This window comes from Elephas maximus, chromosome 9 (genome assembly GCF_024166365.1).
Source record: "Elephas maximus indicus isolate mEleMax1 chromosome 9, mEleMax1 primary haplotype, whole genome shotgun sequence".
In the NCBI taxonomy this organism is placed as follows: Eukaryota; Metazoa; Chordata; class Mammalia; order Proboscidea; family Elephantidae; genus Elephas; species Elephas maximus.
Window position 1 is genome coordinate 24,432,514 of NC_064827.1, and position 11,831 is coordinate 24,444,344.

The 11,831-nt window shown below is 41.2% G+C and overlaps 1 protein-coding gene across 1 annotated transcript in view; it reads right to left on the bottom strand.

Annotated features, from left to right (window-relative positions):
* NFIB (nuclear factor I B) overlaps positions 1 to 5,524 on the bottom strand; it is a 265,009-nt gene extending 259,485 nt beyond the window's left edge. Inside the window, exon 1 of the mRNA XM_049896549.1 lies at positions 5,504 to 5,524. Within this exon, the coding sequence (XP_049752506.1) occupies positions 5,504 to 5,521 (18 nt within the window). The 5' untranslated portion in view covers positions 5,522 to 5,524. The remainder of the gene's footprint in view (positions 1 to 5,503) is intronic.
* Positions 5,525 to 11,831: the final 6,307 nt, after the last annotated feature.

The following is an 11,831-nucleotide window of genomic DNA, read 5'->3' on the forward strand; positions in this document are numbered from 1 at the left end:
AGAAAGGCCCAGGCCGGGCGGGGGGGGTGGGGGAGTTGAGGAGGCCGGTGGGGGGGTGGGTGAGGGGTCTGAGAAGACAGGTAAAGTCGGGAAAATTACTGGAACTCCCGCAAGTTAACCCTTTAGGGCAGACACGCTGGGAGCAGCCTCCCTGCTCCCCATCCACCCCACCCTCAGGCAAGGGCTCCTGTCCCTGTTCCGACACTGTTTCCTTTGTGTGGGTCATTTCTTCTTTTTAAAAAACTGGGATAAAGGTGACAGTCTTTATAAATGAAAGAAATAAGGTCACAGTCGAGGTGAATCCAAATAAATACTCATCTCTCAAATTTTTAGGCAACCCCATCTTAGGTTTTAAAAAACAAAACCCCCAAATATCACCACATTGCACATTACGCTGCATATCTTTTCTCATCCCCACGCCAGGTTCTGTGCGTTGGGAGTGATGGGAGAGCTACTGATAATACCAGCTTAAACGACTGGAGTTTCCCTTTGGACAAATATTCAATTTAACTGGAGTTAATTTACCATAAAAGACATACCCCTTGGCACGAAAGCACTCCTGTCCTTGAACACACCTCTTTGAATGTCTGGACTCTTACAAAAGTCATTATTTCAGGATCTCTTTAAAAATCCAGTGCCCATCTCTCTCCTCTCCCTCGCTCCCTCCCTCTTTCCTCCCCCTCACCACACCACCCTCGGTGAGATCCTGGCACCCAGAGAGCAAGCCTTTCAGCCAGAGATCCCAGAACCAGCCTCTGTCCTCTGGCAAAAGAGGCCCAGTGCGGAGCCCTGGGCAAGTGAGTGTCTGCAGACATGGTTCCCCTCCTCCTATTAGCCTCCGTTTCCAACAGAAACCATTTCCTTTTCGCCACCAAAACTAGATTGCGTCCAAAAGTCCTTCACAAGCTTAAAAAAAGAAAAACGAAAAATTGACAACCATTGCACAGAAGAGCCCACGAAAGCTGAAGCAGCACCAGAGTCCAAGCGGCAGCGTCAGACCCAGGTAAGACCCCAGGGAAGTGAAGAAGTCTGGGGCCTCCCAGGCCCACCGCTTAGTGGTTCGAATCTCTTTCAGGTGCCCCATTTGTGTGGGGTGTTTGTGGTTGGCCACAGTTTGATGACCATAAAGGATGCTTGGTAGTTGGGGATTTTGATTTGTTTCCAAGAAGAAGGAAAATGAGAAAGGTGTAATGGTGAGGGGGAAAATGTAGAGGGAAGGAAAAATAAAGAACAGAGACGTCCTGTCAGGGTTTATGGCATGCTCAGTTTATATGGCATTGACTCTCCTCCTCTCAGGCTGCAGAAGCACAAAGAGGATGGCTGACAGCCCCCCAAAACACTGCTGTTTGTCCAGCCAATGCCAAGGTCGCCGCAGTCCTCTCCAGGATGAACTCTAGAAGAGCCTTTTTGTAAAGAGCGACAGGAGGGTCTGGGTGGGTGGAACATCTGACTTCTCTCAGCCCAATACCTGTCCACCACCTTTGGTTTGAGAAATACCAACCTTTTAAATCCCAGATAGTAGAGCAGAGAGGAAAAAGTGAGAAAGTACACACATTTTATTCACCTTCCTTTTTTACCATAGTCTGGAGCTGAAAGGCTTAAAGGATGTCTGATACTGTCGAATGAGCCAAATGGGGCTTCTTAGACTTTAGTGCCTATTGCTTCTAAACTCTCTTCTCTCTTTCCCATCCTGAAAGGGTTAAACTAAAGCACTGGTATGACAGGCAACTTTCACTGACCCAAAAATACTGCCCTAAAAACCTAGAGAGAACTGAGTAGCTCCCTCTACAACAGGAAAGTTTGGTGTGTCAGTATTCCTAAAGATCTCCTCTCTAGATTCCTGACTCCCTGCCACCTTATAGGAAATTTCTTTTCTAGTTGGCAGGAAGTTTATTGATGTCAAAAAGGAATGCCAGTGCTTCAGGTGACTGGATTTTTCAAAATGCAATTGTATATTTAAAAAATTAAGTTGAGCAATGTTAAGCAAGGACATTTCAAGTATCTCCTAATATTGATTTTCTTTTCACTTTCCCCCTTCTGAAGAAACTGCAGTGACAGGTTGCAAATCCTGGACAGTTAGGGAAAGGTTCCTTGGAGCTTAACAAAGCTGTCATTTCCAATACACCCGATGACTTTTCTTTAAAGCTCTTACATGTGATTTGAGAGGAGGCTCAACAATTCCAGCCACCCTGGCTGCATCGCCAATATCAATATTTTAAAACTCAATACAAAAGCGACAGATGACCTCCTGACCCCAGGAAATAGGCCTACAAAATTGCAACAACCCACTACACTGTGTCCAAGACCTTCCCTTCTTACAAAGAAACCACAAACATCACACGTGTGCAGCCTGGGACATACAACTTTATATCCACAGGCAGGAACACCAAAAATCCACTCAAAAATGCATATATAAACAACAACTCAGCAAGTACTGAAATTGCCTGCACTTGATGGGAGTTGCAAAATCCTGCCTGTGTCTCTCTCTCCCTCTCTCCCTCTCTCTCTCTCCCACTCAAACTACCACTGTCAAATTACCCAGTGCCGTCGTTTGGGGTGGCATTTTTTTCCCACTAGAGGATTCACACTGGTTAGCTTCCCCACCCCCCATTGCCAGTGCTTTGCCTTTCACTGAAATGAATAAATAACCGTGGACTTTTTTTTTCCCCACTCCTCTGGGAGCTGTTTGGTATCCCCTGAGGACAAAACTAAATGAGAAAAATGACACTGTTAATGTCGCTGCTGAAATGCCTATACTCAACTGTTAAAAAAAAAAAATACCGTCCCACCAAGAGTGTCCACACTTGGGGCACATTTACAAGCTCCACCTCTCAACATTCCTACATTCAGGTTAGCAAATTCGCGCTTCTCTACAGAGATGAGGCCAGGTCTTCAGACAGATATTCCCAGCTTCCAAAGCCATCTGCTCCCTGGATTACAAAATCAGCACTCGCCCCGTAACACTTAGCTTTTTGCATCATTTATTTTGAACTTTGAAGATCACCTAATAGTTGCCCGGTTTCCTCAAAATACTACAACACTACAAAAGTTACATGCACGCTGCTGATTTTGAGAGAGTTGTAGCTATTGCCCTTTTTTTTCAAAATAGCTGATCTCTAAAACTGCACCACCATTTTATTTCTACGTGTAAGTTGGCTTTTGTTGTCCATCTACACATGCCTTTGTGACATGAAAACAGATGGGTTTTAAAGAGCTGTTCGGAAGTCTCTCTTCAAAATAGCCAGTCTTTACATTCTGCATAAGAAGTGTAAAAACTGCATTGCAAACCAACTGAAACTTTCTGCACCCCTTTTTCTAATTCTTCCTTTGAAAGCCATTCTATTTGAAAAGCCAAACAATGCCTAACAACAGAATTGTGCATTTTAAGTTTCAAATAAAAAATTAGGAGACAATTGCTTCATTCCAAAGAGAAAAGACAACTGGGCCTGTGCAAAATATCTGGTCAGTAAACTTGACCTCTGAAAAATATCTGCATTATTTTAACAGCACAGCAAGCTAATACATTTCAAAGCAATAATATTGTCAAATTGTGTGATGTCACACACTCTAAAAACAAAGTTACAGATGTTTGTGACATCACATTCATTCTTATAATTATGCTCTTGCTCAGTCTGACCAAATTGAAATTAAATGAATGCTTATGTCTGCTGAAGAATAAAGGGGATTTATTTTGGACATCAAACAATGAAACTGTCACCATTTATTGTATGAAACACTCAGCTAATCAATTTCCTATTAAAACAGCTTTCAACAATACTCGGTTTTAAGATTCATCAGGGCCAGTAAAAACCTTTTCCCAGTACGAAAGAATGCAGCCTCAACCACGGACAGTAATTACCGTTCTAATACTTTTATTGCCCAAGCACTTTTTCCTGTTCTCCCCATCAGTGAGGCAGGAATCTGCAGTACATTGTATCAGTGAGTTGGAGTGCTTGACCTTTGCCCACATATGATTTAATAGGGACTTTTCAGCGCTGGAGCTTTCTCCATCTCTCACAGCATTAAATGAAAACATCAAACCTCAAATGTAAAACTGGAAACCACAACGTTTTGTGTTTCACAACTCTTTGCAGTTTTTACTTAGGCTGCTTAAAGGTCAACCTCTTAGCCTCACAATGCTCGCCCGTGCGGTAAATGCACTACAAAGTCACACTATTCTGATTTTGATTAAATCTTGAACTTCTCAGTCAGATATACACATGCACCCCGCGTATTTACACGTGCATTCTTTTCTAACCACATAAGCATGTGTGTATGACTTCCTGGATTTATTCCACTTTAGGGCTGATTTAAATGTCTGTTTCAGTATGGGTTCAAAAGTTAACTTTTTCCCGCCCGTGGAAGTTAAAGTTACAAAGCACGGTGCTATAAGATCCGTTCAAAGAAACTTAGAGTTAATCTTGTGTGTTTTGGCGCCTTTTCCCTGCCGCTACTGTACTTGGAGGGAAAAAAAAAAAAAAAAAAAACCTTGGAGATCTTGTCTGTCCCGTCTCAAGTTCAATGGCAGTTCTTCCAACCCGAGGAGAAGATGGCCATGTTCACAGCCCTAATAATGATTCCGATCACGCCACTTCGGCATCTTGTGTCAAAGTCGAAACTGGCTTCCCCGCCCCCTTCAACCTGAGAGCTGCCAAGTCCTCACACACTCCGCATTCAACCACAACTTAATGGATGAGATATCGTACATTAAAATGTGGCGCAGACATACTGGCGAAGAGCGGACAAGGGAAGAGGGAGACAGACACACACACATACACACACACAGATTTAGGCAGAGGGAAAAAAAAATCCTAGAGCAAAAACAGCAAGGCGGAAAAAAGTATTAACAGGAGCGGGAAGAAATCCATCATAATATTAAAAAAAAAAAAAAAAAAAGGAGGGGGGGAGAGGGCTAACAATTTGATCCCCAAACTTTGGGGGTGGGGCTGAGAGTGGAGTGGAAGGGTTGGGGGGCTTGGGAGGGATGGAGGTACTGAATACCGATTTTACAAAGTCCAACATTCCAGTCGGAGTTGTTGAATAGTACCTCCCTCATCAAAAACACTTTCAAGAGAAAATATGTAACAAATTTGTACCTTAAAAAGCAGAATGTTGCAAGTAGAGAAACTGGGCTACAAGGTAGCCCCGAGTACCATTTGTACAGTAACTTTTCACAAGGTTTGGAGATGAGTAGAGAAAGTAGGGAGTTAAGCAGGGAAAATGCTTGATTTCAGCAATGTTATGCAACAATTCCCGCCATAAAAGTGTGATACAGACACCAAAGTTGCCAAAACTAAAAAAAAAAAAAAATACATATTTGCATTAGGTCTGGAAGCAAGCACTACAGTGCAACCTGTGAAGCAGAAATGACATCAGCATTTCGGAAGGAGCTGAAGCAGTCATTTCACAATCCACGAACACGGAAAAATCTGTGCTGGGATAAGAAGGGGTGCAGGGGACAAACAAGACAAGCAATAAAAGCCGTCATTTCAAAGACACATACCATCGCACTGTATTGCATTAAATGAGAAAGACCTTGAATCTGTAACAGAGCCTTGGGCCGCTGACTTCACGTGTCTCGGGTACAGATTTGTGGATTTTCTCAAGGGTTGCTTTGGTGGTACTTTTGTGTTTTTGTTTTTTTAAGCAATCCAGGAGTAGTCTAATTGGTTAATTAGTTCTGCAATGCCCCGATTCTTGGCCGGAGAAAAGGCGGTAAAAGTCACATCTAAAAGCAGGCAGCCCCTCAGCCTGTGTGGAAATCAGCTTCCCTTCCTCCTCTCACTTGCAGAATTCCCTTTCTCTTGCTGGACTTGAACGCCTTCCAGAGTGTGTGTGAGTGTGTGTGTGTGTGAGAGAGAGAGTGTGAGTGTGTGTGAGCGTGTGGTGAGTTTTATTGTTGTTTTAGCCGGGCAGCTTTCGGGGTGAGGCTCCCCTTCCCCCCCCGCCCGCCCAGACTTGGGGCGCTCAGGGCCACTGCAGCCGGCGGGGCCGCGCGCTCGCCCCCTGCCCGCCCTCGGATTGGCCTGGCCGGCGGCGGGGCTGCCCGGAACCGCCTTTCTCCCCGGCTCCCCGGCTCCTCGGCTCCGCCCCGCCCCGCTCCGGCCGGCCCGGGCGCGGGAAGCGCGGCTCTTCGCTTCCGCCTGGCGGCGGGAAGGAGCCCGGTGGGCGGAGCCGAGGGCGGGCGCCGCATGCATATTCATCAGGGCGCCCGCGGGGAGGCGCGGCGGCGCGCGGCCGGCCGGTGGGTGTGGCGGCCCTGGCGGCCCTGGCGGCCCTGGCGGCCCTGGCGGCGCGGGCGCCCCGCGCGGTGGGTGGACGTGTCTGGTCTTTGTGCCGCCCCGGGGGGGTGGGAGAGCGGCGAGGGAGGCGGGGGGAGGGGCCCGCGCGGCCTGGCGCCCCCCGAGTGCGTGGCGGCGGCGGCGGCCTGGGGCCGGGTCCCTCCGCGCGTGCCGAAGCGGGGAGCGGGCCGCAGGGCCGCCGCGAGGCTCCTTGAAACCTCACGACGGAGGTGCTGGAATTCGCCTTCCTGCCCTGTTTCCCGCCACGTTGCTAGGTTCCACTTCTGCAGGCCACGTTCGTTTCTGTGTGAAAGGACTTGGGAAGTGTTCCTCCCTGCGTTATCTTTAAAGCCAAAATTACAGGAGTGCACTTGAGACATATTTACATGCATCCATGTGCTTGTCAAAAATAGGTCAGTAATCGACATCACTGAATTGCACAAGGAGAAACTGTTGAGTCGGTGTATGTTTTGCTGTGTATATTAAAAAAAATAATTTCAGAGTAGGTGGAAGAAACAACATCAAAGAAATATACAACCCCTGGGTGCCCAGAAGAAAAAGTTCTAGGTTAAATTTGGTGGTGAGTTAACGTTCATAAATGGTTTTGATTAACATTTTAAAATACTTAACATTTTTTTAAAGTTAAGTATATGTAGTTTTTTTGTGGGGGGCTTGGGCTTAGTTTTTGAGTTACCCAATTTTTATATTAAGCGTATGTGTTTGTGTGATAAAATCATGTTCTACGGTTAAACTAAGTTGTTACGTAATTCTGAGTAAAAATCAAAGTATTAAAAGTAAAAGTATAACACTGGCCCTAAGTTTACTTGGTACTAACCCGTATGTGTTTAGAAAAGATTTTATTACACAGAGATCCTACTAATTACGTAATTACACAACAGACTACAATAGCTTCAAATATCCTCTAAAAACTCTGTTCAATTGTGTGATTACCAGTGGGACCGGAGTAGCTCCTAATGAATTGTTCTTATCTCTCTACTAAATGTGAGCATGTCAGTATTTTATTCCCAGTTATGTTTATCCTTAAAGTCCAAGAGAACTTACTTCAGGTTCTTAGTTTCTACCATACACATTTTAAAACAAAGGAGACATTTTGGTCTCATTAAAAAAAAAATTGGGATTCACGTACGCACCTATCGATATTTGGCTGTATGTGAATAATGCACTTATTTTCAGTGATAAGTGGAAAACTAAAAATGGGATTTCCCCAGTTAGATTTTAGAAAATGCCTAACTTAAAAATGGATTGTTAAACTGCAAGTTTAACAGTTCCTGACTTCCCATCCAAAAACTAGCACAGTTTATACCTTTGGGAAGGGAGGTGAACAATGGGAAAAATACATATATTTCTTCACATTGAGTTATAACTTCTCAAGGAAAATTAATTTTTAAGGTATATCTTGATCCAAGTTAAGCAATTTAACCACTCTGCTAGTGTGGCTATAATTTAGTCCATCCAGGCAGTCAATTTCAAGTGGATAACAAACGGATCTGTTTCCATTCTAGGATTGCCTAATGGTCGTTTAGTGGTTAAGTAAATCAAACTTAGCACTAAGGAACCAAATATAAAACATGAAAATTCAACACAGCTAAATAAAAATATATGCATATATATGTTTATGTATATGGGGGGGTGGTAAGGAGTGTTTACATGGGCAATGTTATCAAATATAAAAACTTGTAAGTTTGCCTCAGAAAGTCTTCTTTCTTGTTATTATTTGAAGTCATAGCCGAGTTACTAATCCTTCCCAACATCTATTTCATGTAAATGAGAAATGAAATTATAGAGAGAATCCAGTTTTGTTTAGGAAATATCCTAAGAAAGACATAAAATGGGAAAAGGAATAGGGAAGGGGCAAGAAAAGGCTTTCCTGTGCTTTTATTGATGACTCACTGACTTGACTTAGTGTCACCTGCCCGAGGATTTCTTCTTAAGCATATTATTTAGTAATAAAATACACCACTGTATGTCATGTTCAGCCTTTCATAGATTACCTTTTTTATTTGCATGTCATTTGTTTCTTTGGACATGTGAAGCTTACAAGAATTCTTATTCCTATACCCATCACTCTTCCAGCTGTCAAATATGTACACCTATCATAATTAGCTGATAGCCAAGATTTATAAAATAAGGAGACTAATTTTCAAGCATGTCTTATAGAAAGCAGTCTCACCAATTTGTAGTCACCTCAAAGTGATATTCCTAATTTTTTTAAATTGGCTAATGATCATAGTCTTCAATTTTATAATATCAGTGGATGTTCCTGTTTTCATATTTCGTGATATCGATAAATATGTAGAAATTAGAGAGGGTTTTAAAATAGGTGCTTCTTTTTAGATTAATTTTTTTTTTCCTCTTGGTGAAAAGCCTTTCTTAGAAAATAATTCAGGACCAAAATATTTTTACATTCATCTTTTAGAAATTATAACTATTCATTTTAAAACCTAAGCACTGTCAAATACTACTTAGACATTTTGGCCTTCTGGCACATCTCACTGAAGTGCTTCCAGTAGAAAAGGTAGTTTTTTGCTACCTTAAATTGCAGCCACAATTCATTTCTTAGAACTTACTAGAAGCTTCCGCAAGTACAGATACTTTAGAATTTCTGGTTCTTCCTAAAACCAATTAACTGGTATTGCAGTTTCTGTATGTTTTCTTCAAATTAAGAATTTTTTTTAATGTACTAGCAACATCTGTGTGTGTTTATCTTTGAGAATAATCACTATATAATTATTTCTAAAAGGCATTCATTGTTACAATGCTTTATGTCATAATTGAAGTAATTCCTCTGCCCGTCTAAACCAGTAATTTTCAGTCATTACTCCAAAGGTGTTTATTTTATCTCACTATTTCTCAAATATATAGGAAGTGTGTTTTTATTTCTATTATTTTTAAATTATTAGTGAGTACACACTGATTTATTAGATTATTATATTTACTTATTATACTAGTATTTGTACAAATTTAAGGTATAAAATAGTGAGATGTTCATGACTGAATACTAAGTAAAACATTATTTTTTTTAATTAGGTAATTTTTTAGAATTTAAAATACATATATTTACATGTATAAATCTATGTAAGCATTTATATTTCATATTGCCTCCAGGCAATAGTTTCAATTATCTCTTAATTATTTTAAAATATTTAGAGGCTTAAAAAAGGTCATTTATAAAGTGCCAGATTTTGGCATTTTGCTGGACTTCAATAGATGAGAGCTACCTGCGTCCAACTTTTATTGAAGAGAGAATATGTATCTCCTACATTGTCCTTTAAGAGGAAAACTCTGGTAACTTTTTTTCATATAGCAGTCTTCAGCTGTTTAATTTGTTATACCTCTTCTTTAGACATTGACTATAAAAATAAACACAGCGTCTTTCTCACAAGGCATAGTTGTTCATCATACACAGAATTCTATCTTCAAGAAATTACCAGATAGGCCCTTGCAACGGAGTTGAAACTCCACACTGCACAGGACAGCCGTGCTAGGCCCTTTTCTAACCATTGAGAGTATGAGTACAAAAATAAAAACACACACTCAATGCTCCTTCTTTCACTAACTGCCCACTGCACCTATGCAGACACACATCCGATGACATCTGCTAACATAATAAATCTCAAGTGGTTTGTGGTGTCATCAAAAACCTGAGATGGTGGCGTGGCTCACAGCCTCACCAACCCCAGGCTCTGGTCTTGTTAAACTGCACAGGCTAAATAGAGACAGACTCATTCCGTACACCAACCAGAGGTTTTCAAGAGCAAGTTAAGGTGGTTTACCAAAAAAGAAAAAGAAAAAAAAGCCTGTAGTTATGACTCACTATGTGAAAAATCTGCTCTCTGATTCAATGGTGGTAAATCATGGATGCCTCCCAGCTTCAAAAAAATCATTTTCCTCTCAACTGGTATGAATTCGCAATTTGAAGTGTAAACCATTTCTTAGCCTACTTCTGTTTTTAAGACTTACTTAAAAAAAAAAAAAAACTACTGAGCAATTGAATTTTCCTATCTTGCTTACTCACGCTTTTGTGTAACTTTAGATTTTCAAAAATCAAAGTACCCATAAAAAGGCAACAATAAATGTGAGTGATTTTCAGCTATAATACTGATTAAATTGAGCAAACGAAAAAACAAGCATTTTCTCAAAAGTTTTTCAGGATATTTTATGCCATATGTAAGGATTCAGAAAAACAACAGAATCACTAAGGTATTTTTTTTTTTTTTAACCGTTTTTAAAAAACAGAGGCATCTGGCAATCCCGAAATCAGTAAGGCAACAGGATACATCAAAGCGCTAGACAATCTACTGATCTTCCAGTGTAGTCCTGGCAAAGAATTATCCTGCCTTTTGCTCAGTGGGCCATTGTCAACAATAAAGTGGATGTCACGTCCCCTGTATGTCATGTCTCCGGCATACTGTGGCCAAATGTCCCCAATGTCAAAGATCCCTCTTGTCATGTCTAGAATAAGACACTGTCATTTCAAGTTGCCCACTACCTACAAAAGGCCAGTAACCACATTTTAGTCTTTATTGCGTAGTTAAAAAAACAGAGGTACAGAAAATGGAGGCACTGCAGGAGAGAATAATTCAATCCTTCTATAAACATATGCTGTGTGTTTAGCATGGACCCCAACTTAGGCTAGGTGCTGCTCTGCAAAGAGGGACAGCGTTTTGAGGAATTCTCCATTTATAATGCAAAGGTCTCCCATTCCTGTGTGCTAACATTCATTTCAAAACTTATTTAGAAAAGAAAAATCTTCCCATGGGGTATTTTGAAAGCCTTCAAATAAACAAACTAAATGACAACCCTTGGTTTTCTGCTCACTTTACCAGTGCTTGATGTGGGTTAAAGAATAAAAACAGTGTTAATAGAAACCAAAGAAAAATGTGATTAGGAATAGTAAGTCCACTGCCTTCGCCACCCCATCCTATGCACCAAACCAAACAAACAAAAACCCTCATATATTCAGAAGCCAAATCAACAAAGTTGGAAACTTTTTATACCACTACTCTTCATGACACAGGAAATATTTTTGTAAACGTTACATGAAGGAAAAAAAAAAGGAGGGGCGACGTTAGATGGAAAACTTCAGGCACATGGGACTGACCTAGCATGCAGCTAGAACTGCCTTCTTTTACCAGCTTATTCTTTAAGGGTGGTTGATAAGCAAAATGAGAGTTCACGGTAAAAATGCAAGTTTTCAGAACGTCCTAATAAGGACAGAATTCTCATTCCCTTCATCACCTCCTATCTGACACCATCTTGACCTGCACTCAATATTTCTTTTACTGGTATCTTTCACACACACAAAAAATATATATATACACAGTTTTTTATTGTACAAATAATAGTAGAGCGACTTTAAACAACAATTCACAAAACACAGAAGACAGCCACCTATGATCTCATTACCTTAAAAAAAAAAAAGGTGTTTGCAAATATGCCATTCCAGCATTTGCTTATATATACATATAATATTTACATTGCTGTAATCTCCAAGTGGATAGAATTGTGGCTAAAACTCTTCCACGTAAC